Source organism: Prinia subflava, chromosome 17 (genome assembly GCF_021018805.1).
Source record: "Prinia subflava isolate CZ2003 ecotype Zambia chromosome 17, Cam_Psub_1.2, whole genome shotgun sequence".
NCBI classification, from domain to species: Eukaryota; Metazoa; Chordata; class Aves; order Passeriformes; family Cisticolidae; genus Prinia; species Prinia subflava.
Genome location: NC_086263.1, coordinates 9,714,222 through 9,740,408, shown reverse-complemented (window position 1 = coordinate 9,740,408; position 26,187 = coordinate 9,714,222). Strand labels below are relative to the sequence as shown.

Here is a 26,187-nt window from a genome sequence, read left to right as displayed (position 1 = left end):
ATTTTGAAAAATAAAAGTAATTTATCAGAAAAAACCGCTTCTTACAAAATCCCTTTTGGCACATCCAAGAACATGGCACTTTGTAGCAAAGTTCCACCGTGGAACTAGCAGCTGTAATTCCATAAAAATGCCTCTGTCCAAAGCCTGACCGTCCCTCAGGGATGGCAGTGTGCAGAGAAGGGGTAACTTCCACCTGCCTCCTGTATTTATTGTTAGATGTGAAATGCCATTTTGGGCTTAATATTTGAAATGCCTCTGGTTGCAGAAAGTCAAAAATACACTGCCCAAGCATTCCACTCTGTATGTTCAGGAGCAATACCAACATGCTTGGTTCTTAAACTTCTTCATCAACAGCACTGTTAAAAGATTGGATTTTAAACTTGCTGGTTCTCTTTCCAACAATGCAAACAGCAGTTCAAATGTAACTGTCCCACAGAAGCATTCCAGGGATGTTTACTAGCTGAAAACTCTCAGAGAATGACCTTTAAAGTATCCTACAAAAATTTACCATAATCTCCAAGTGCTTGGTCATCACTTAGTGTGTGACACACAGAGCCACAATTTGCACTGACCTAGAGGGTGAAAATAACCAAATAACATCAACATCTCTTACCTGAGGAGGTGCTGAGTGGAATAACTGGAAGAAAAGACCTTGGTGTTACTGACTGACTCATTGAAATCAGTTGTAAATACAGTGAGGAATAATTTACCCACATGGGGCAGCTGGTGAATGGAGTAAGATCCAGCACTGTAATGACAAGCTAAATCTCTAAGAGACTGCAATTCTTTCATTAACACTTGAGTACAAGAAGGGCTTAATCACATTTATTATAATGTGAAAACAGTTCAACAACTACGAAAATTCTGGTTGAGGCAGGATAAAAATGGTGTTCTACATCATAGCTATGGATTGCTGTGGTGGAGGAAGGTAATTCACATCCCTTAGCAGCCTGTGTGGGAAACCTCACCTTTCACTCTGAGTTACACTGTCATCCCCTCAGCTGTGCTGCAGCAAACTACAGACACATTCCAAACTGCACAGTGCAGCACAATCCTTTGTGATTGATCTGCTAAATCCTTCCTCAGCCCCCATTCCTCCTGGGAAAAGGGCCACACCACAAACCAGTATCAATTCTAGTGATGCACGAGGTGCCAAATGTTTCCTGTGCCCTCCTGCTCCATGGGGCATGTGGGGAGGGGGAGCTGTGACACAGTGGGGGCTCCATGGGCACCACACTTCCAACTGAGGCCACTCCAGCTGCAGGTGCCCCAGGTATGAGAACACAAGAGGAGATGAGAGTTCCTCAGTGATGTAAAACTTCTTACCACAGAAGGGGATAGGGGGAGGGGAAAAAAAAGCTCATTTTCCCTTTTGAAAAGTTTCTGCTTCATTTATTGTTTGATAGTATCAGAATCTAACACTAACCCAGAAAGACCCTGATCACATCACAGGCTTCATTAGCAAATAATTTAAACTGGCCAGAGCATTGTCTAACTTACTAAAGCATTTTTATCATTGTCTTGGCAAAAGTAAGTAATTTGTCCCTTATTTGTTGTTTGTATTACAATGGCACCCAGACACCCACTAAAGAAAATCTCTGTGAGGCCAGATGCTCTGGAAACACAGATCAGAACTGTCCTTGCTCTAGAGAGCTTACAATCTAAGAAAGATTTGCAGATGTTTGCATCAACAGATGTTTTTATGCCTTGCAAGGTTCAAAATTACCAGGGCAGATCCACAGAAGTTAAATATCAAGAAAAATATTCAGATTTGGTGACCAATTTCCCATATGTGACACTTCAGTCACCAAGTCAGGCAAATGCTGTCATCAATTTTTAATCTTCTCTTTAGCACATTAGATGAGTCACTGAAAGGCTGGTGAACAGAACTACAACCAAGATTCTCAACAACCTCCAAGGAACTCAAGTAACACAGACCTTAAAAGGCTCAACTCACTCCACTCTACTCCAGGCTAATTTTCAGAAGTTATTAAATCACTATTTTCAAGTCAACTCCAGTGTTACAGGATAGGTTTCCAGACCCTGGCACACCACACAAACACATTCATTATGCTCTGAAAAATTCTGAGGGTTTAAGGCAATTTTTTAATATGCCATATAAACTGCAGCCATGAGTTTTACCTGTTTGTCTTTTTAAGGAAAAAAATGAGAGACTGGAGGCAAAAATAATCTCTTTAAACCTCTAGTAATGACATGCATTATGATATAGGAATGAAAAACAATGACAGTAGTTGTTGCTTTGGCTGAAGTTATGAATCTATGTGGAATATTTCTGTAGATGTTCCTCATGGTCATCCTCCCCATGCTGCTGTTGATAATGCTGGTACAGTTTGGATCCCCAGGCTCCCCCCATCCCCTCCACTGCTGGAAAGTGTCCATTGGACATATTGAGGATAATGGAGGTCAAGGATTTAATGTAATTTTTGGCCAGCGTGAGGGTCTCTATTTTGGACAGCTTGTTCTCGGCTCTCACGTGAGGGATCACCTCGCGCAGGGCCTGGAAGGCGTTGTTGAGCTTGTGCATCCTCTGCCTCTCACGCTCGTTGCTTTCCAGTCTCCTCAGCAGCCTGTCCTTACTGCTCCAAGGACGCTTGCCTCTGCCTGGGGGGCTCTTGCTGCTCTCCTTGTTTCCCCCACTCCTCCTTTCTTTGCGTCGCAAACATTTCACCAGTTCCTTTTTTCTCATTGCTGGCTCTTCAGAAAATGCTTCTTTGTCAACTGTTTGCTTTTGTTTCTTCCCTTTGGTTTTAGTCTTCATGTTTTGTTGCATGGACTGGTATTAATTATCAATGTGCTGTAAAAACATAACACCAATATTCAGCTGGGAGGAGAGCTTGCAGAGGGAACAGAGGGCAAGTGAATGGAGCCAGTGAAACAAAGATGCAGTGAATCACCTACTGGTGAAAAACAGATGCCTCTACTTTCTTAGAAACAGGCCTCAAAGCACAGAGATTTTTCCTTTATCGTTTACATAAGAGAAAATGGTCTCCAAGTCAATTCAGTCTTTCTGTAGAAAAGTGAACCACAACTCAAAAAATATGCAGAGTCAGTCAGGTTTGATCTCTTACGCTGCTGTTGTCTCCCAGCTCCTCACTACCCCACATTATAATAAAACCATGCACCACTTCAATGTACATATGCTGGCTTAGAGGGGGTATTAGACAGACCCTCAGGTTTTTATTCAAAGTAATTTCTCCTTGAGCTCCTGGTAATTGGTTTCTGTAGGCACAGGTTTCCACTGTGAGAGGAGTCCACTAGAGGGAAACATGGCACACTCTGGGAGAAGCTCTGAGCCAGCCACGTGTTTTCAGCTGCAGCATTTCTGTGTTCTGGGCTAGTCCCCACCACACACATACACAAAATGTACTTCCCTCTTCCAACAGCAATCCAATAACGGCAGTGCTTAATTGCAGTTACTGCCCCAGATCAACAGCAGCAGAGCAGGCGTTTTCCAAGTTACCCAAAAAGACACAGCAATGCTTCTTCCTCTGCATTAGATGACAGCACTGATATTTTACCCCTCTCAGCCCACACCATGTGCTCACACTACATCTGAAGACAACAGCACCACAGCAACCCTGCCTCTAATACCAACAATCAGTGTAATTAAGAGACATTCCTAAAATATGTTCTTTCCACAGTCTTCCCGTTTGTGTAGTCATAAAAAGGTTTCATCTAAACAAAATATATTTTATGCTGATGCTATTGTGTAGGAGCAGTTTGAGAGTTGGTGAGCCTATAAAAAATGAAGGAAAAAGAAGAAAAAAAACCCTAGCCCCAGATGTGAGATTGTCCCAGTACAGGACATCAGCCTTAGCTGGAGCAGCTGGTGGCAGGTCCCAGCTGTGCTGTGGTAAACACCACCTGCTGTCTCGTTTCTCATTTCTCTAAAGCCATGTTCAGCTGCTGGGCTTGCACAGGGATTCATTTCTCTGCCTGTGAGGACACCCTGGCCATCCCCAGGTTCCTTACTACCAAAGAGGCAACTTCACCAAACAGGACAGGAATTCCCAAAGCAGCTGGGTTAGGGAAGCACCCAGGTGACGACAGCTGAAAGAGAGCACCAAGCAGCTTGTGCTGAGGGAACCTAAAAAAATGCTGGTATCTTCACAGCACAGGCATCTCCAGCGAGAAAACAGGTCCAAAGGCAAGCACCGGGTTTGTTCTGGACTCTTGGTGTAACTCACTTGGCAGGAAAGGCACAGCTATAGAACAGCACAGAGGAGACGGAGCTTCCCTGCCCAAGCACAAGAAGCACTGCTGGGGAGTGCTGCTGTGGGGATGAAAACAGAACACAGGACTTGGTGAAGTTCATGGAGGCAGCCAGGAGAGAAAGCTGGAAGAAGATCCGAGAGAAAGCTGGAAGTAGATCCGAGAGAAAGGAAGCTTCAACAAACTGTGAGAGCAAAGTAGTCTTTAAACCTGTTGGCTGGACAAAAGCAAATGAGGTATCATGGGATAACAAGGTGCCTAGCTGGCAGGCTTGCTCTCAGACTGCCACTGCTGTAACCCAGAGAAGCAACCTTACAGAGCCCCAGCTCAGCTGCTGGGAGTCCCAGGAGGGTGGCATGAGAGTGTGCAAGGAGCAAAGAGTGGGGGGATCAGGAGCAACAGACTGGAGCAGTCAAGAGAAACCAAAGAGAGAGAGCAGCCAAACACCAATGCATGTAACACCCTCTGCAGCCATCTACCGAGCTGGCATCCCTCTCCTGTCACTTACCACTCCACCAGCTGCTGACAAGGTGCCTGGGGCCCCAAGGGCAACGCGGCTTAGACCCAGGGGAAGCCAGGAACAGCAGCAGGGACTGTGGGGGCAACAGGGAGAGAACGCTGCGTGTCCTCTGAGCGAGGCAGGGTCTGTCAGCAGGTGCCTGCGAGGGGCCCAGGCCCTGCCCTGGCCCGAGGAGCCCCGGGCAGGCGCTGCCCGAGCCCCGCAGGCAGAGGCAGCGGCGGGGGCCGGCGCTGCCCCGGACACGTGGCTTTAGCGGCGGGGCGGGCCCGGCGGGCGGGAGCCGCGCTCCCTCCGGGGCGGGCACCGGGCCGGGCACCCGCACACCCCGCCGAGGGGCCGGGCACGGGCACCCGCACACCCCGCCGAGGGGCCGGGCACGGGCACCCGCACACCCCGCCAAGGGGCCGGGCACGGGCACAGCGCCCCGCTCAAGGCTTCCGCCCTGGCCAGGGATGCTCGCAGGGCTGGCAGGGACACGGGGACACGGGGCACGGGGCGGCAGCACTGCAGCGGCCTGGGTGTCACTGCCACTGAGCCAGGCACGGCTGTGTCACCGCAGGAGAAGCAGGTGCGGGTTCCCCGGCTGGAGGAGGACAAGCCTGGCTCAGCTCTGTTCTGAAACCTGTCACAGCACCCTGTGTGACACAGACACAGCACTGCCAGCTCTCTGAGAACTCGCTGCTCATAAAGATTGCAAGTTTTTCAATTCTTCGATAATAAGTTCTATATAAGGTGACCAATTGAGGGCCATGGGATCTTTTCCATCTGTTCTCATTAGCGACAAGCGCCTTTGGTCAAGTTTCAGCCCAGTAGTTATATTTTACCTAACCAAGTGAAGTCACCTTGCTATCAGTTTCCATTCCCAGGTCACAACAGCTGCAGTGTGAGCTGGGGGCTTCCACAGGAGGCTCCAGCAATCCCGCCAGGGCTGCCCTGGGCCCCCCAACCCTCCCGGGAGCAGGGAAAAGCAGAATTCTCCTCCTGCCTCCACCAATGCCAGCCTGGAACAGCCTCAGCATCTCAAAGGAGCTCCCAGTACACATTTATTTACCTGGTGATTTTTGGTCCATTCAGCACATGCTTAGATTGAAAAAACCCAAGCAAGAAATTCCATGAACACTGAGAAAACATCATTAACCGGTTTTCTTAATTTATAAATTTTAAAATCCCCCTTCTTCCTACAGATCTTTAATTCTAGGATTAAAAGCAAAATTCCGTATTCAGAATTACACTGTTTCTGTTTTAATTATTGCTTCTCTACTGACTGTGTACACACTTTACCTGAAATTTTCACAAGGATGATGATACTTGAAGAATTTAAAGGTGACTACACTACTTAGCACGGACTCATCTGCTGGCACTGTGGCTTTGAGCTTTTGGAACTTTCTCAACCTCAGGAGACTAATAAATATATTTTAGAGTAGAACTACACTGCTGGCATCTGTTTAAAAATGAACAAACAGACAAAGAGATTATAAATATATAACTGTATTTTATTTTTAATATTAAATATTTTTAAATTACAAGCAGTTTTTTGAATCACACTATGCATGATAATCAATATACAGTAGAAATTACAATTTAAAAATGTACACAATTTAAAGACATTTTGACCTGAAATTTCATTAACTATGATATATTGCCATAAACCTCATACCTGTATTAAATTACAATAGGAAAACCTCATACCTATGATTTTGTTACATAGTTTCTCATTTACAAATAGAATTGAACATTATATTTACACACACATCAGTACCATTTATCATTTAAGTTACACCTACATCTGTGCAAGTTCAAACAATTTCATAAACAAAACTAACTGTAAGTCATATTCAAGTTTCTGAAAAACAGGCTGCTGGTATTACAAATACTTATTTTCAATAAGTTTATATGATGTTTGACTCTCCTCTAGATTTCTTCTCATTTTGTACCCAAACCATTAACATGTATGACTTAAAGCTGAAGTAATTTTTTGAAGTAACTCCATTCTTATTTAAGGCTATTTCTTATAAGGCTAATGTACTTGGATTCCACCTTTCACCAACTCCAACACAAATAGCCAAGTCACTGACACCTGACAATGCTGACATTTTAGGATAGTGCTTTTAAAAAAAAAGTCTACCAACCAGCCTCCTCATGAAAGGTTGAGTATTACATAAAAATCTGCTAAAAATACTGATAAAAAGAATGAGGCTTAAATGGCTTTCATTAGTGCATCAACAAGGATATGAAAAAAGAGTTAAATCTGCTCATTTCCATGAAAATGGCAATTTCTATAATTAGTTATACACAGTGTATCTGCAGCTGGGGGATTTAGGAGAGTACAGGTGTTCCCACTGAAACTGGACACTCTTGTTGCTCTCTTGGCTTCTCCCTACAGATCCTAATGTTCAAACAAACTTCTTTAGGTGGGAAAAATCAGATCTTTTAAACACCTTTAGTAGCCAAATTGAGACAATGCCTTCATTATTCAAACAATCCAGGTATTCTACTAGAGAAGGAATTAAGCTGTAACCAGTCCTCATAATAAACCATTGAAAATAGATACATGTACTTCTAAAACAGAGACCAGGCTTAAGTAGCTAGTGCAAGAAATGACATAGAGTGTAATGAATGATTTGGAACAAATCCCCTCATTATAATGTAACATGTTGGAATTACTGATTCATCATCATTGTGCCACTTGACTGCCAGGCAGATATATAAGTATTGCTAGTAGTTGATCAGATCTTTAAGTATGATTTTTTTACCCCAAAAGATAATTTATATTATTGCAATCCAGCCTACTGGATTACTGAAATTAAAAGTTATGTTTAAGTGATCTGAGGTAACTTCAAATATTGATTTCTCTTCATTGTACAGCTAAAAAGGACATTACCTTGCTTAATATTATACACATCTAGTTTTGGAAAAAAATGCTCCTTTGGCAATTCATTAGCAATGAGTCCATTTGGACAAAGGAGTAAACTTTCACTTCCTGTGTAAGATTTTCTTTAAACCCGGGTAAAGAATAAAAATCTTAGATTTCCATCAAGCAAAGGAAATTCCTGATGTGCAGGATAAACATCTGATTTTCCAGAATTACAAGAAACAAAATGCACAACCAAATTACAACATTCTGGAGCATAAGCTTTTATTTAACCCAGGACTATTTTTTAAATCAAATGATTCAAAATTAAGGCTGAACTCCAGGTCTGACAGGTTTTTCACCACGCAAGGCAGACAAGCCCACATGTTCTTTACAGACTGTTACGGAGTTTCATTCTTACTATGGTGAGAATTAAAGACAGATGAGATGCTATAAATCTAGCTGTATCAAGGAGTTTAATGCTGGAATTATGGAATTTCTAAGCAATTGTTTGTGCACAAGGTCTATTACCAACATTTAAAAATATTTTCAGTAGCGCACAGCTTCCTTAAACCCTCTACAGTATATACTGTAAGCCTGTATTAAGAACTACTTGACTTTGCCTTCTAAATAATGTTTTGGGAAAGGTCCATAGGAAAATTCAGTTCCTCACTTCATACTGAAGAACAGTTCTGACAAACTCTGAACCTGAGTGCCTCATCAGAAAAAAATATCTCAATTCATTGGCAACTTCAAACATGATAACTAAATCATTCCCTTTTAATCAGTATGGAAGCCATTCTGGTTTAAGGGCTAAATAGTGTTGGGAAAAAAGCAGTTCACATATTCCTGTCATTTTTAAAACATACTTAAAAATCAAAATTAACACAGAGGTATAAAAAAAAAAAAATCACACATCTGAGAATATCTAGTCCTCCCATCTTCATACAGTGAAAATTCTCTGGTGACTGGATCTGGACACAGAGCACTTGGACCACCATTATCTCAAGCCCTGCCAAAACAGCCACTAAAATACAAAGTACTTCAGATTTCAGTGCATTTGTATTTTAGTACAGGTAAACAAATACAAAGCCAGGTAAACTGTTCCTATCAGTGTTTCCTACAGATCTGAACTGCGTAAGGCATTCCAAGAAGTCAGGGATTTGTTTCTCAATTGAACTCACTTTGGAGTAATAATTAAGGATATCTTTTTCCGAGCAGTTTAGAGGATTAAATCAGCTAAATGCATGGTAAGGTAGGAAGGTTAAGCGCCCACACTGTCTTCCCTTCCCTACAGGCTTCAGAGCAAACCTACTGTACTGCAGCCTTTGTTCAGGATGCATTTCAAGATGCATCCATGGAGCTCTGCAGAACCTCAAAATGGATCTGGCCCTATAACCCATAATGCAAATCTGGGCATTAACCATTTATCAAAATCTGAATTGTCATAACATCACTAAGAGGTAGGTTTACCACAGGCCTCGGAATGGAGCCCTGATCTGCAGTCGGCCAAAGAGTGAGCTTCAAAATTCACAGAATGTACAACTGAAGGGCCCAGTGGACCCAAACCCAGTCTATTGAAATTAGTCTTTTTATAAGATTCATGAATTCCAGAGTTTTGTACAGCCAATTTTCCCCCTTCTTTCTCCAAGGCAGAAATTGTAGTAAAAACTGGAAGGCCCTTAATTGTGATATAGTCAGATGCTATTACAGTTTAAGCAGTCAGTAGGATCATATGTAGGAATTAAGAGACATTATCTCTTTCATCTAAAAATTCCAGATTATATCATATATTCTTTTCCAGTTTCCTAAAAAACATGAACACTAACAACCATTCTATAACCATTATCATTTTAGAAATGGTACTGAATATAAGATTTCAGCAAGTCTAACATAATACTCAGAAGTTATGTACGTTTTACAAGTACCGTGCATAGCAAAGGCTACAAAAAGGACAAATTAAACTGGATAACTGGGCCAATTCAACTTGTCTTATTTTCCTTGAAAGATTTAAGATTTTGATTCTGTACATCATCAGGAAATAAAGGAAGAATAATCCATAGTGCAATTGCAATAAGCAAAGTAATATGTAGTGATATCTTTTTGAATAAATATGGCTCACTACTGATCAACTATCATTCATACAGTTCCATCAACACAGCCACCTGTTGCACAAGACAGTTATACACAATTCTACAACAGGTGTATGTTCAAATAGATAATGAACTACATGGAAAAATATAAAAAGAATATTATACAATCTCATACATAAACCAGACTGTAGTGTAATTGCTTTACTTAAGTTATCTGAAAAATACTTCAAGTACTTGAAAACAGCGGCAGAATCGTCTTTCAATGAAAAGCAAAATTGCACTGATTTAAAAATACATTACAAAGTTAAATACACATTCAAATTAATGTCCTGATTTAACATTGCTTTCAGTGTTTACTTCCATTTCTCAGTACTTCTTGATTACCTGTTTTACTCCAGCAGGATCCAGAGTTTAGATAAAGAAGTTTCAAACACAAAGTCTCTGTATTTTATGTATGGAGTCCGAGCAAGAAATTGATTTAATCTTTTTCTCCGTCTTCACTGCTTCCTGTTAGTAGAGGAAAGGTCATAGATACAGTGAGATTCTCCTGCACAACCCTCACTTCTTTGTAAGACTCTTGCTAGAACTTGGCATCCTGCTGTTCTGCCCTTCCAAGTTTTGGTTAATTTTTCCCTACGCCTTCAACCTCTGTAAACACTTGGTTCATTTATTCATAGACATCTGCTTCAATCACACAGTTCAATGTCACTTCTTAGGACACATGAGGCAACGTAGGATCTCCAAAATATTCTCTCTTATCACTAAGTTACTAAGCAGCAAATATTATCTAATCAATAAGCACAATGCAAGAACAATACAACACTGATTACATATTTATAGACACTGACCATTAGCAAGGCTATGTAATCAGTAATATTTATTTTTAATAATGCAATGTGTTATCAAGATTAATAATACGCCAAACTGATTCAAGTGTGCTTATTTTTGCTTCTCTTAACCCTCAAAAATGTATCAAAGGTTAAAAAGCTTTTGGTTACTGACAAGATGGCTTGTTAATAAACACTGCTACTACTCAATATTGCTCTGAATGGATTGTTGGGCTCTCCTAACAAAAGCTATCCTATTCACACCTCTAGAAAACATGCTGCAATTCTTGAGAGAATGTCAAGAATGCAATGTCTAAAAAGCAATAGGAAAAGAAACTAAACTGTAAAATAAGCTTACACAATAATAGCAGAAACATTATGTTCCTGGCATCCTCATGCTGTGCAATGAAAACACAATTGTGACTTAAGACACTGCAATAACCAGAATTAATAAATGCCATAGTGTGGCAGGTGCAACAGCAATGCCTCAGGACTGCAGAGGTTTCATTTATACAAATACAACACTAGGATTTTAAACACAAAATCTGAGAGCTTGTTCTGTAAATGTTCCACAGGCTGTGCAACCACAACTTTGTAACAACTTGGATGCAAATAATCTCATTCTCCATGGAAAACTATGTCTTAACTGAAGCACAAGACCAGACATAAATTTCTATAGTGTTAAAAATGTACTTCTATATTTGGCATTTAAATAGAACAAAACTAGTTGTATCTGTTACGTTTATCTTTACATAACAGTTTTAATTTGTATCTTTAAAGTGATTAGCATAATTAAATCGCTTACCTCCTTGCTCTATATCTGAATCTGTAAGATGTGTCAGAGAAAAGCTTGCCATGTTTGCAGGAGAGATGGAGAATCTGGAATAAGGGGATGCATGTGACCAGTTCTGATCAAGAGTCCGGGAAGGTGGAGGTGGAGAGAAGTACTTTGATGGCTGAAGGGCTGGTTTAGAACCGATGAGACTGTTAGCTGCCTTGGATAGAAAGGATGGCTCTGACGAAGAGAAGTCATCATCCCACTCAAAACCCCCACCTTGGGGAGGAAAATAAAAAAAGAAGAAAGAAGAAAAAAGCAGCATTACAGTAATGTCATGTAAGGTGACCCAGAGTTGTACAAGTAGACTGGAAGATTGCATTAAGCCCAAACAAAACCTGTAGCCCTGGGCAGGGTTCTAGCCCAGGAGTCACAAAGATTTGTCACCCAGTTTGGCTGCCTCTCAAGCAACCCTGGACACATCAATATATAAAGAACCAGTATCACATCCCAGCTTTGCTCCTCAGGCAGAAGGGAACCTGAGCCCAGCTGCAGTGTGTGCTTAGGATGCAAAACTGAAGCCAACGTGGTCCAGTGAATTTACAGATCACATACAGTTTAATGACTTCTCATTAAAGGCCCTGCGTAAAACAGTCTCAGTCCCTGCTGTGCATAAATATATTCATGTACCTTCTTCATCTGTTGAGCTTTCTGAATTTGCAAATCTGTTTAAGTAACCAGGACTGGAAGATGGAACAGGAGAGCTGCCAGCACCTTCCCCGTTCACGTCTATCCCACGGCTTCCCAGCTCCTTCGTTGGTGTTTCCTAAAGCAAACAAAGTCACTTATTTAACTCTTTTTACACAATGTCTGCCTGCCTTCAGATGCCAGCACCCACAAATACACTCCCCCATCCTGCCATCAAGTCAAATGTGGAAGTAAAAGGTCTGTAAACTGTTACAACAAAACAAGACTTTGAGTTACAGATTAGCACATGCACAAAGAAGTACTGCATCAAATCTATGCTAAAATGCATGCAGGAAATGACTATTTAAATATTATTTATGATATAAAATGGTTTAATGTTTCTAGGAACAAAGCTAAAATACCTTCAATTGAAAACAGTTCCCATATCAGCTTAACACGGGTAGGGGTTTTTTCCTCTTTAATAAAGCCTTATCCCAACTTTTTTTTTTTTTTTTAAATCCCCTAATCACGTTCAGGATAAAGAGGCAGACTTTGTACAGCCGGTATTGGAAGCAGCCAACACTTTATCAGTTATTGTAAAAAAAATAGTGAAGAGTTCAACAACTAAGAGCAGTTTAAACACAGCTGATTTTTTCCTTCCTCTCTGACAAAAGGATTACTGTTCTACAGCCTGCCTAAACACAAATAAATCACCTGTGTTTTCTATTCCAAAACACAGTTAACTCTAATATTTATGTGCGTCATCATAAGCAGCATTTCCAAAGCTTGACAATGTGACTGTTCTTTTAAACTCACTGGACTAGTTTAGTTGCCATAATGCTAAAATACAATCCCCTCTGTATCCAGTTACAGAAGTTAAAAATTGATAAAGCTGATAGGAAACAAAAGTAACCTTGAATTTTGTAAGTTGATCACAGTGTCACTGAACATGAATCCCATGGGATTAATAAAAATTAGTATTATCATCTAAATACTGTTCTCATATTTGATTATAATCTTAGATAAATTTACCTTAGTGCTAACTATCATAAGATTCAGAGTTAGGTTTCAGTTCGAGTTTGGGAGGGTTTTTTGTTTAATTATTGACTTTTTTGATTTCTTTCTTTTATAAAGACTTCAAACTCCTTAAACAGATAAACTGATTCTATAAAATTACAATATTCTGTCAAAATAAAATAATTAAATCTTGTCCATAGCAATGCTGTCTCATATATTCAAATTAAATACATCTTATAAACAGCAGAAAAACATCACCAAAACCATGTTTCATTCAGCACATGCAGTCAAGGGTCCAACAGCAATGGAGATTCAAGATTTAGCAACCAAAGCCAAACCCTCCTCCAGCAGATTAGTGCTGCTATTCTACCAGGAGCACAAAACTGCATCTACCCAAGTCACAAAGTTCTTTTTTCTTTATATATAAATATTATTCTTTTACATATATATATTCTTACATAGCCTTAATATATAAAGAAAAAATAACCCAGATCATGAACAAGCTGTAACCCTGCCAAAATAAGAAAGGTACTTCTGTAACAAGGTTTTCCCAAATATTAAGCAATTTATTCATTAACTTCTTGTTTAAAGAAAAACAAAAAAAAAGGCAAGCCAACAAAAACTTTACTTAGTAATTAGAAAGAAGGGTACCTGATCAAACAAATAGACAGTCACATCATCAAAGAACGTTACAGCCTTTTTCTCATCTTTCCAAAGTTCAGGCTGCCTTTCATTAAGAGGTTTTGGAAGTTTCAACAAGCTTCTCAAATGTTTTCCATCATCTTTGTCAGTAACTATCTCAGGTACTTGATGAACAGTTTCCTCTTCACTGTCAGAACTCAGACTATGCATATGAAAAGTCCTCATGTCATCCTCAGAATCACTGTTTTCATCTTCCTCATCTGCATCATCGCCGTCTTCCAAATCAAGCATTCCAGATACGCTGAGTTTGCCAAGGTATTTCCCTTCAATATCTGGCTCTTTCAATTTCTGTCCTTCCATGTGATAGAAGGACTTCTCATTGTTACTCAGATCTAAAGCCATGTTGTGCACAGGCTTTAAGTCTCTGTGTGAAAGGAGTTCTGAAGTGTTAGTGCCAACACAAGACACACTTTTATGGGAAGTCTCAGATAGTTTTATTTCATCCCTCAGGTTACCTTCCATCACTATTTCCAGGGATGTCAGAGTTGCCTCAGCCCACTCATCAGGACAGCCCTGCATTCTTTCATCCATCTCTTGGATCTCTAAATTGTGGTTTAGTTCCAGTTCCGAGTTTTGATTATCATCATTCCTCACATCACACGTTTGCTGTCCCTCTTCAAAACCACAAACCTCTCCAGTGTGATTCTCTCCTCTGTTGGAGGAAACAACACACACAGTCTCTCTGGACAGATTTACAGACTCCTCTGGTTTTTTATCTGGCTCAGAATCATTATCAGAGAAATAGGCTGAGTCTCTGTAAGAGTTTTGATTTCCACTCAGAAAAACCACTGGGGTTATTTCAAAATTGCTGTTCACTGCATCCAAACAAGCTGCTGCTTCTGACACAATGATGACTGGATTAGAAGGCAAAGCACTGACACTGTTCTCACTCACAACACACAGGGCAGTGTCCACACTGGAAGCATCCTCAACAGGGACATGGGAAGTCCATTCTGGAGATTCCAGGTTTTCTGTTTCATAGCCACTGTCAGCAGGCTTATCTGGTGGCAAAAGTTTCTGAGGACTCTGAGCCTGTAAAGATTCTAAAACCTCATTTACATCTAAAGAATCCAAAGAATCAGGTGTCTCTAAGGCTTGTTCTACAGTTTGTATAGGAGATGGGCTGTCTTCCAAAAGACTATCCTGACTCGTACAATCTGAAGCAGCAACAGAAATTGAGGTCACCTCTTCTGGAACATCCTTGCAGTTCTCAAAATGCTTTGATGTTTCTTGTATTTCCTCCAACAAACATTCATTTTTTTTTAATTTGGGAGAACTATCTTGCAAGTTTCTTTTCCTGTCTTCCTGATCACTACATTTTTCCCTATTAAAAGTTATTTCATCAGACTTGAAAAGCATTCCCTGTTTCATCTGTGCATCACACTCATCTGTTTCAACAGCAACACTATAATATGGACTGTTCCCAACATTATTATTTTTGGCATTATAAGATAGCTCTTCTTGACAGAGAACATCAGCGTTAGAGGACATGACTTCATTCACTTCTACATTTAGAAATTTCCCCTCATCCTTCAAAATAGGAAGATTTGCACAATTATCACATAAATTATGTGCTGTAGGTGGACTAGAGGGTGCCTGCATCTTTACAGGCGTCTGAGACTGGGAACTGGGATCATTATTCTTTGTCATTGGGTTAAAATTTTCATCTTTCATCGTTCTAAGACTTTCATGTATTAAAGAAAAGACCTGTGCACTTTCAGTCAGCACAGGCTCAGGCTCCATGGAGTTTCTTCTTGAGGTTTCTAATATACTTTTTAGAACATCATCTGAGTTTTGCCCAAAATCACTGGTGTTTTTTTTAGGCAATAACCCTGTTAATAAGTTTTTCTCTTGAAGAAATAAGAAGTTATCAGAAAGTTCTTCTAAAGTTACCAGGTCCGACTGGTTAGAGATATTTTCACATAAGGAAACTGTTTCATTTTCAGAAGCATGACTAGAATGCTCCTTTTCAGAACAGTCTACTGCCTTTCTAGCATCTGTGTTTGAGTTCAAAACAGCTGGTTTAAAGTCTTTAGGAGAATCATCAGCAAACCCAAGTATTTTTCGATTTGTCAGTTCTTCTGATCTATCCATGTCATTAAATATACTCTGGAAAGGACTTTCTGGACTACTAGTAGCAGGCAAAAATTCCTCTTTAGGATCTGTATTGTAGTGGAAGAAGTCCCCATCAGTACTAGATTCTTCAACATCAAGATCCCTGAGAACCGTGAAATGAGAACTTTTTTCTTGTACAGCTTCTTGATGATCAACTTCTGTTGTTAATACAACGGATTGGTTATCAAAATTCATGCTGCAGCCACTTCCTTTTTCCTCTAACTGGATATAGTAGTCATTTCCAACAGAAAGTTTGTGTGCATCAAACACAGGCAACACCCCAGGGACAGAAAGTGATGCCTCTTGACCACTTCCATCCTGTGCTCCGGGTCCTTGTTCTGAAAGTGACCTCTCAAAAACCTCCACTGGATAGAAAATACTTGTGTAGGCCATGGCTTCCTCAGGATTCACATGACCACACTCATCAAAGTGATCGTGTTTAGCTGCCTCCCAGATGTACTCAAAGCTCAGGCCATGGCTCGTTTCAGTCACAGTCAGAACCTCCTCCAGCTCATGGCCAAGTCTATCTCCAGTGAAGTGATCCAAGATTGGGAATGCAGAATTACTTGCTTCTCTATTTGAGGTGTTTGGTTTCAGAGCGTTCCACTGCTGTTCAAAATCAATCTCCGAGTCCCTTTGGCTCTGCATGCGGAGGTAAGTTAAAAGTCTGTGCACTTCTTCTGCCGTCGGTCTCTTTTCTGGGGGCAGCCAACAGAACTGCAGCACTTCATACCTATACAAATAAAAACATGTTTCAATAGGATTCACAGTGAAAAGGAATTTAAAGAATTCAGATACCTAACAAGCCTCAGAGTACCAGTATCACTGGCAGGAACTTCCATCTCTAACAAGTCCTTTTACCCCCATTACCTAGGGTGTGTTCACTGAGTTTCCATGTAGCAATTCCAATGTATTTAAGAGAACTCAGTCATTTGAGAAACTTCTTCAGCAGCTTTAAGAATAAATAGAAACATTTAAAGTTTACCATCTATCAGAGTATGGCTGCTCCAATCGTGGTTTGAAGGGTTTAACCTGCTTCTCCTTGATGACATGGGTGAGGACCTCCCTGTCAGAGAAGTCTGAGTAAGGCCGAGCACCGTTCTCAAACAGCTCCCACAATGTCACACCCAGGGACCTGCAAAAGAGCAGCAAACAACGGGGCACTCTCAGAACTGTTTTGGCTTTTCCAAGAAAGGATATGCAAAACATAACTTGCAAAAAAATAAATACTCCTCCCCACTGTCTCTAGAATAACTTCAGAACTTGTTAATTTACTTTGACAGAATGCTAAAAGCTTGAAGAATAAAGTTGCTCGAAGGCAAAAACAATGAAGGCAACAAAATATGGAAGACCTCAAATTATTTGATCATGGAAAACCCCACATATAATAAAATACTATCTTTTCAGCAATTTAAAAATAAAAAATGCTACATTAATATTGTGTATAGAAATGAGATTTTAAAGCTTTATAGTTAGTCCAACAGAAGAGACAAAAGCTTTCATGAGAAATTGCAGTTATAGGTGAAACTGCTAGAAAACTCATCTTTGTTCCAGAATTCATAGAATTTCTTACTGTCAAGCTGCAGTGGTCAAAGGCTGCCTCTGCTCAGTGCTGCATCTGTACTGTATCCAACACTAATCACATTTTCACTGATTACAGCCAATGCTAATCTTCAGAGAATGTTTCTGTGCTCAAAATGCAAATTAACTGACTCTGCACATAGAAAAATTTAGATTGGAAGGGGTCTGGAATCATCTAGTCCAAACCTGTCCAAAGCAGCTCTGCATAAGAGGCACTAAAATACAAGTTGGAAACCTTAAGACCCTGGCTGCTTGTAGCCCAGATGAACAGTATGAGCTGAGGAAACCTCCTTGGAGGATGGAAGAAAATTAGTTTTTACATCATTTCTATATATCCCACTTGCTTTCTGCAGCCCTACTTTCCAAACACCAAACAAAGCCTAGTTTACTATTTAATATCCTTAGAATATAAAGTAGGAATTAATTACAATGTTTTCAGAAATGCTAGCCTAATCCACAATTTCCATTATCCAAATTTCTTAGGGCTTGAGAACTGAAGTGGAACTTGGCAATTTCAAAAACGTTCATCTTCAAGAGTTCACCAGCCATTGTCTGTCAGCTCTTTGGCAGCAGAAACCATCAGTTAATTGCTGCTCTCAAACACTGCAGCAAGAATGCAGCATTTTAATTAAAATGCCACTGTTCTACCAACTGAACTTCATCAGGCTCTACTGGGATCAACTTTTAATGTCATTCACAGCTACTTATTCTTGGAAAAATCATTTACCATTTCTTTCCTTAATAACATCTGAAGATATTTTTATTAATATAAACACCTATTATTCTGCTAAACATTTTTACTTGCTCCAACTTTCTCTCAACAGATTTCTAAGCATCGTTCCAAAGCAGGATATAGTTTCAGGTTTACAGAGATTAACCTACTGTATATCTAATGCAGCAGGCTAATTTAAATATTATTTACTCCTTCATGTAACATTTGAAAATGTTCACAAATCTCTCATGGAAATTTTTTAAAGCCTTCTACATACCATATGTTACTGTATTTATTTTGTTCTGCTGATAGCAGTCTGTCTTGAAAACTTGTTACTAACTCAGGTGCAGTCCATCGTAGAGGAACAAATTTCTTCTCATCTGTCTCAATATAATCTTCCTAAATTATTGATAAAAATTAAGAAAAAACAAGCATAAAAGGGCTGAACATACGTTGGACCAACTTCCAGACAGTGACAGTCCTTTCCTTAATATGTTTTTAAGTGATGTCTATGTAAAAAATTAGAATTAAAAAAAAAATCCCGTTTCCCCAAGTAGCACAGAATAATGCTAAGGAGGAAATTCATTCACTGGTCACTGCATAGCAGGTATTTGAATGCCAATTTCTTGTTTAAAGTTTGGTACTTACAAAATGTTTTAATTAATGTCCTTAATTTTTCACTTTCTTGAATACTTTAATACTGTGAATATTTTCATTAAGAAATCTGAACTCTTCTTTCAAATGTGTCCTTAAAACACATTAAAATTAGTTTGTTCATATTGTAGGACTACTGCAAATAGGACTAAAAAGAGGTAGATTTAGCAGAAGATTCCAGAAGCATAAACTCTACTCATTTCTAGAAAGGTACTTATTCTGGTACATGAACTTTCTACAGTTATTTGCCAGTAATACTTCAAAAGTTCATTATTCAAATAAAGGACAATCTAGTATCAGTATTGTTGTAACCTTGGCCCTCAAATTCTTTAAAATAAAGTGGTCCATGACAAGATTAGCTTACCTTATACCTGCTGAATCCTATACCATAATCTCCTACTTTGACATTTAAATCCGATGTAAGGAAGCAATTCCGTAAGGCCAAGTCACTGCAAATGCAAACAAATCAACAGTGAGACAAAGCAGGAGGTCTTCAATGCAAATTCAGATAAATGGCTTAGCAAATTCTTGGAACAGTTAGATCACAGTTTGAAGTCTCAAATCAAAAACCAAGAAAATCATTTTTTAAAAAATTAGAATCTAAAAATCGAGGACTTTTGCAGAGTTACAGGTTACAGTTGCAAGTAACAGCAGCTGACCAGTAACACAAAACAGTGCTAAGGATTCAGCATCCATACTAGATATTTCTCAGCAATCCTCTGTGCATGAGCTGTAGGATGATCCCTAAATCCTACTGAAGGCTGAGGAAGGTGGGTGCAGGAAAGGTGTGCTTCTGCAGCTCCTGCACCTCCCTTCCTGATCCTCTTCTGAGGAAATTAAACCAGCCCATGCACCCTGAAAGACCAACTTGTATGCAGTGCAAACCCAGGCATAGCAATTGGGGAGAGGAATTTCTAAAATGCAGTTGTGCTCTAAATCAAACATTAAGACAGTTTTCTTGTTGCTTACATTCTTATTAAGTTTTAGAACCTACACATGCCAACATTTCATTCCATATCTCACTGGACTATTGCTACCACTACAGTTCTATATAAACACTCATCACTTCCAGAAAAAACAAACACTGACAGGGTTTCTCCTGAGAGAGGACTTATTGGACAAGATTTGTTTTGTGGCCAAAAGGCTGCGATTTCCCTCAGGCACTCCCACCGCTTCAAAGGAGAATCAGTTCAGAGCCACAGAACCAAGCAGACTCTGAATTCAGGAATCCAAAGAAAACCAAGCACCGTGACAAGGCAATCACATTTAAAGATTCCATACAAAAACCCTAGACTATTAAGCTGCCCTGTATAAAAAAGTTGAAGCTGCAGTCACTTCTCTAGAGCAGTGCTGCAGACTCTTAAGCATTCAAAGTACACACAGCATTTCCATGCAGTTATTTCATTCTGCTCACAATCCTCTCGTGGAGATTACGTGGGCTGTTCACATGCTACAGTGATGTCACCCCTCCTCACACCTATCACTGCATGGCTTGCATTTTAATTGTCATAAGCAAAATCTATCAGCAATTCAGATTAGGTTTAAATAATAATTTAGTACATGATACTGAGCAACCAGTAATATTGTACATCCACAGTTAAGTTCCTTAAGTAACGAACCCATACATTACACATGAACCAGAACTACAGTCTTCCAAAAAGACCAACAGAAAAAGTAATGTATTTTATAGAAGTCCTCCAATAAACAAATCACAAAGCTCTTGAACAAATACAGAATTAACTTCCAGTTTCTACCATAAACCAGACCACAAATACTCACAAACCAGCAGTGCTGCTATAATAATACAAAGAAGCAGTTTTAGGAAACCCATCATGCAAACTCAGAAATTTATGCAAGTTTAATGAAGCTGGAACTGTGGCTGCGACAGCAAAGAGCTCAGCAGACTAATTGCTCAAATATTTCACTTCTCAGTTTCACAGAGGGGACGAGGCAATTAAGTGCCCTGGAAGAACTCTACCTTTGCTTTTGTTGGCTTAAAAAAAAATCTCTGAAGTACAAATAGTGTGAAAGCCACAGCTTCTCCTGCTACAAAGAAAGAGGATGATGTTTTCCTTTCCAGAGTCATTGAACTACACAGGTCAGAAACACATCTATAACCTTCAAGTATGTCCCAGAGCTTGCCAAATTGTATTTTACTATTTAAATAAATATCCTGGAAAAGAAAAATTGTTGGCTGCTGGAATTTACCACTAACAACAAAATCACTGATGCTGGAGCTTTACCACTTACTCTGACAGCATCAGGATAGTGTTGCTAGAAGTAAACATTACAGTGAGAATCTTGCAGATCCATAGATTAATTATTTACCAAGTTTATCTGTATTTCACTGAAAATGTACTGTTAAATTTAACACCTACAGAGCCATGCTGCTGCAAGAGAAGAAACTGATCCCTCTGTTAGACAGGTACAACTGGTATTACCTTCAAGTCATTTGAAATTGTTAAATGGGTTAAAACAAGAGCTCTGTTCATCAGCCACCAGCTGAGTCTAGGCTTTGGGTGTTTTTCAGAGTTTTGCTGCTGTTTTAAACCTGCACCTTTTCACACTTAGGTTTGAGAGTTAATTTCTCCCTGAACACAAGGTCTCTGCCTTCCCTAAGCAGCAAGGTGTGCATTGAAAAGCTCCAACACAAGCTCCTGACTCACTGAAAGTGTGATGCAAGTGCCGGTTCTACAGCAGAGAACAGACTGACCAAGTAACTCTCTTGTGGTACCCAAGGTTTCATCAGGTAAGCCACATTTGGGGAACAAGTATTCTTCAATATTTTAGTCATTTTAGAGGTTAATGACTTCCAGTTCTTTAATGCCTTTACATTTAAAGCAAAAAAAAAAATCTGTATTTTTCTGGGTAACCTGTTTCATGAATAAATTTTCCCAGCCTTCTGCAACTACTGCCATTCTTTCAGTATTGACTACATTAATTAAAAATAATTATATTAATTAAAAATAAATCTAGTATTTCCCCTGATGGGAACAAGATTCCTCTCCTAGTGTGATTACTTTGAAATCTGACTACCTCCTTTAGTGAAGATTTAAAGGTTACATGAACAATAATTCAGTGACAGAATACCCCTTTCAGTCAGATTTTCCCTCCAAACTCAGCTTCCTCCTTACTGCATTAGAAAGGGACTTTCCCCATTTTTAGTAACACAGGAAACATTACGAAAGAAAAGTTATAAATTTCTACAATCTAATAAAAATTCACAGCAGGTAAGATTCATTCTAACGGAATTTTAACATCCATCTCTCCATAATAAACAAAATTAATCTCACTTGGCCAAGAATTAATCCATCAACTACATGTGGACTGGCTTGGCAACAGGCTGTGTTCTATGGGCTGCAAACCCAAAGAGCAGGGGATCAGCTTTCAGGCAGGTGGAGCCGGAACACCACACCACTGCAGCTCAATTAGCACCCTCATTAGCATCACACCTTCATGCCTCAGGATATTTCACATGTTTGTGGAAACAAAGTCTTCAACACCCCTGGATTTTCATGAAAACACCCAGATGAATTTCAGAGTGCATCTTGAGTGCCTGGCATTTCTCTGGAGCCTACCTGTGCACAAAGTTGTGTTTGTGCATCACAGCGAGGCCAGCAGCGATCTCACACGCCATTCTCTGGAGCAGCATTATCTGAGACTCTCCCTTCATGTGCTCCTGCTCATTGCAGATGTAAGTTTTCAGGTCACCCTGTAAAAGAAGTTGAAGATATTTCTTAGCCTTATTGCCTTATATGATGATTGAATCCAAAAAATTATTTTTAATAAAAATCCAACTGACCACATTATTTATTTACCACATTTCTGCTCAATAAAATAAAGCTCCTCGAGTTGTTGGTCTCCATAAAGGATCTTATAAAAGTCCTCTAAGGCATATGGTATTGTCCTTAGGGGTTTTTAATCTAATCTTTTAGTAATTAACATCCTAGATCAGGCTGCCACATAAAACTTGTCATGCATTAATCAATTCCATAAAAAAAACCCCAGAGTTTGATGAGCCTCTGCTTTTAAATGAGATGAGTTTCAATTGCTCCAAATCAGCAAAGCTGTCTGTCTGGAATTCGTAAGGGTCTGGAAGGGAGAGACTACAGAAAAGAGTTTCAGACATTGCCAGCTCACCAGAGCTTTCTATATAAAAAGTATGGTAATACAGCCCATTTCAGTCAGAGAATTCTGATGATGGCAGCAGTTTTACTGAACCCAGGCAATGCTGAGCAATAGACATATAATTAATGAGCCCACAGAAGCACTCCATAAATTACTAAAAAAAGAACAGCTTTGAAATAGAGGAAAATAATTGAATACCGTCCAAACATTCAGGAAAAGGAAGACTTCTGTAGTAAGAGAATCCAAGCAAGGGAAAAGAACAGGTTTCTCATGTCATTGTTGTTCATTTTCTCACAGTTTGACTTTTAACCCAGCATAACTTGTTTCACCAGCATAATATCCTGGGTTTTGTCTGTGTCCATTGTCTTCCCAAATCCTGGACCAGGAAAAGCTCTTGACAGAGCAGAGTTCCAAACAATTAGGAAAGGAACAGCGTCTGTAACAGGTTCCAAATGGCAGAGCCCAAGGAATACAAGCCCTGAACACTCAGCTGAGCTGACTGTAGGTGGCAGCAGGAGCCTGAAGAAAGTCCAACTCTAAAATTGTCACTCATTAAAGCAGCAACTGCTTGCTTCGGGCTTGTCCCAGGTGGATTAAGTTCCTACGATGCCTGAAATGCACCCAGGAATTACTTTTTAATTTTTAAATGCATTAGTAACAGCAGTGCTGTGTGACATCCCTTATTTATTAAATTATTTATGTAGGCACATATTTTTGTAGGAAAACCAACTTTTCTTAAATCCAGCACCTTGACACATACTGGTTTTATGTTCCCATTCTGGTTGAATTAAGGCTACAAGCAAGGTTAAAAATATAAAATAGGTATTTTTGGTATTGCTTTAAAAGGACGTTGTTTGTACCAAACTGGGGTGAACCAGTGGTCACACTCAGGTGCTGAACTGCCCTTCAGAAGAACCTGAGCAAGGTCAAGAATGTTTCAACAAGGACTTTATGAAACTCCACGAAGACAACACAAACTCACAGCTGGGAAGGAAAAATCTCTTGCAACAGCACAAAGTGAGCGTGGCCAGCTGGGCAGCAGCTCTGCAGGAAGGGACCTGGGGACCCTGGTGGAGCAAGCTCCACATGAGCCCTGTGTGTCCTGGCAGCAGCTCCTGGGCTGCACACACAGGGCCAGGGCAGGTCTCACCACCTCCTCAGCACTTGTCAGGCCACACAGATCCTGTGCTCAGAACTGGGGCAAGTTCAGGAAGGAGCCTCCGTGACAGTCAGGGGTCAGAGCATTTCACCATGAGGAGAGGTTGAGGGAACCAGGCTCATTCAGCCTGCAGAAAGACTTCAGCATAATGATTGTCCAGTGTAAGTTATTAAAGACTAAACCAGGCTGTGGAGCATGGATGGAGGATGAGAGAGAACAGGCATGAGCTGAAACATGGAAAGTTCAGACTGACTGTAAGGAAAAGAGTTTTTCACATAAGGACACAAACAGAAGTTTCCATCCCTGGATGTTTTCAGGATTCAGCTGGACAAAATCCTAAGAAATCCAGTCTGACCTCAGGATGATACTGCCTTGAGCAGGAGGCTGGAGAGCTCCTGAGCTCCTTGCTAGCCTGAATTATCCTATGATGCTTCCCTGCCTAAAAGCAGACAGTAGCAACACAGCAACATTATCCCTGCACTATTTTGAGAGCCACAAAATGGTCCTTTATTGACAGACTTTTTAACACAGTAAATATCAAAGGTTATATATATCTGAATAAATGCAGTTCCGCAAAATTCACTGCAGAGACATCTAAATATAAAAAGCTCAATAATCATGCTTGAGGAAGGCTCTACCTTCTCTCCAACCTCCTCTGCCACTCTGCCTTTTCCCTCCTCTCCTGGGATTCCATGAAGAACTAAATTTGCCTTTCTTCCCATCCTTCTCAGTTCAGCCATCTTTCTAAGTTTTAATATGCTTTTTCTCTGTATCAGCCAGAAGCTGGGGGCACACTTACAGTCAGTACTCTTTGGCAGCTTTTTGTTTGTGCAGATTCCATATTGGGTTCATCTGAACACCCAAATGGCTGACATGACTTTCTAACCAGAAGGCAATGATGGGTTTAAAACTGATGGTTTTAAAAATGTCAAGCAGTTACCAAACTACATCTACTGAACACATTTACCAAACTGTCATAAATTGACAAATCCCCCCTTAATTGTTAAGCCACACACCACTGATAAATCTGCTCCTTGGCTCATATCCATATTGACCATGATCATTAAACAGATTCACTGAACTCTTTGATTATGAAGTTTTCATTGCAAAGATTCTTTTTTGATTAGAACATGCTTTCAAGTGGCCATAATTGAAAAAAGAACCAATCACTGCAAGCAGACACCTTCCTCTAACAGCAGCATCCCTAAAGTAAGCTACAGAGCATTCCAGGCAAATACTGCATCCTGCTGATCTCATCTGCCCAGGGAATTGCAAGACCTGAAGAATTTCTGTAAGAATTTGATAGGCAAATCAGGCTCACAATATACATGCAACTTCCACATTTGAATAACTTTCCTTTTACTCATAAATTATGTCAATCCATTAGAGGATTTGCTGTGCTGACAAAATGCTGGCCACACACAGGCTCAGTAATATATTAAAGTTAATAAGACAGCTACCACTATTTTTAACCTGGCACCATTCTGCAACATTTAACAGTGAACAGTTAACCATTCATAGCAGACTGCACCAACATAAAATGCAACTAATATAGGAAAGGGGCTGTGAGACCTTTTTGAGCATTTCTTTTTATATTTACTATTTTCTAAATAATTTTAACACAGGCAAAGCACAGAACTTAACAGCTTAAATCACTTCTGTGCAACTGACTTCTCTTGCTTCTTTCCCAGCTCTGCATAGCAAGGGATACAGAGCAACTTGGATTACATTATAAAATAGACTAAATGTTAGCCAAAACAGTTCTTCACATGCAACCAGCAATCTTGTGTAACAGAAATGTATCAGGAGTCTCTGTGGCCAAGAAAACAAGTAAGCCAGCCTGCCTGACATTCAGCACTGCCACCCTGCCAGCTCTGGTTTCTCTGCACGACAGTTTCCAGTGCCTCTGATCAAGACCTTTCCATGCCAAGGAGCCTGGGAACTGATAATCCAACAGGACTGCCTGAGCAGCCAAGGCAAGGTCAACCGGCCCTAAAAAAGCTACAAATCCAAGCAAGAGAAGTTGCAAAATGAGGACACACTGTGATAGGCTGTGAGTTTGAAGGAGTGTGAATAAAACAACCTCTGTATGCTCCAGACTGTACTGGTCAGCAGAACAGCCACATTTTTTGT

The 26,187-nt window shown here is 40.1% G+C and overlaps 2 protein-coding genes across 2 annotated transcripts in view; both read right to left on the bottom strand.

The window, feature by feature from the left end:
* Positions 1-14: 14 nt before the first annotated feature.
* On the bottom strand, positions 15-5,297 carry BHLHA15 (basic helix-loop-helix family member a15). Its single transcript, XM_063414398.1, has 2 exons — positions 4,742-5,297; positions 15-2,815 (listed from the first exon to the last, which is right to left on the bottom strand). The coding sequence occupies exon 2, from the start codon at positions 2,789-2,791 to the stop codon at positions 2,279-2,281; it is 513 nt and encodes a 170-aa protein (XP_063270468.1). The 5' UTR covers positions 2,792-2,815; positions 4,742-5,297; the 3' UTR covers positions 15-2,278.
* Positions 5,298-6,225: 928 nt separating this feature from the next.
* LMTK2 (lemur tyrosine kinase 2) overlaps positions 6,226-26,187 on the bottom strand; it is a 41,491-nt gene continuing 21,529 nt past the window's right edge. The window contains exons 7-14 of the mRNA XM_063414118.1: positions 22,346-22,479; positions 19,132-19,216; positions 18,391-18,512; positions 16,806-16,955; positions 13,655-16,553; positions 11,990-12,125; positions 11,330-11,578; positions 6,226-10,204 (exon numbers count right to left, since the gene is read on the bottom strand). Coding sequence (XP_063270188.1) covers positions 10,176-10,204; positions 11,330-11,578; positions 11,990-12,125; positions 13,655-16,553; positions 16,806-16,955; positions 18,391-18,512; positions 19,132-19,216; positions 22,346-22,479 — 3,804 coding nt within the window. The 3' untranslated portion in view covers positions 6,226-10,175. The remainder of the gene's footprint in view (positions 10,205-11,329; positions 11,579-11,989; positions 12,126-13,654; positions 16,554-16,805; positions 16,956-18,390; positions 18,513-19,131; positions 19,217-22,345; positions 22,480-26,187) is intronic.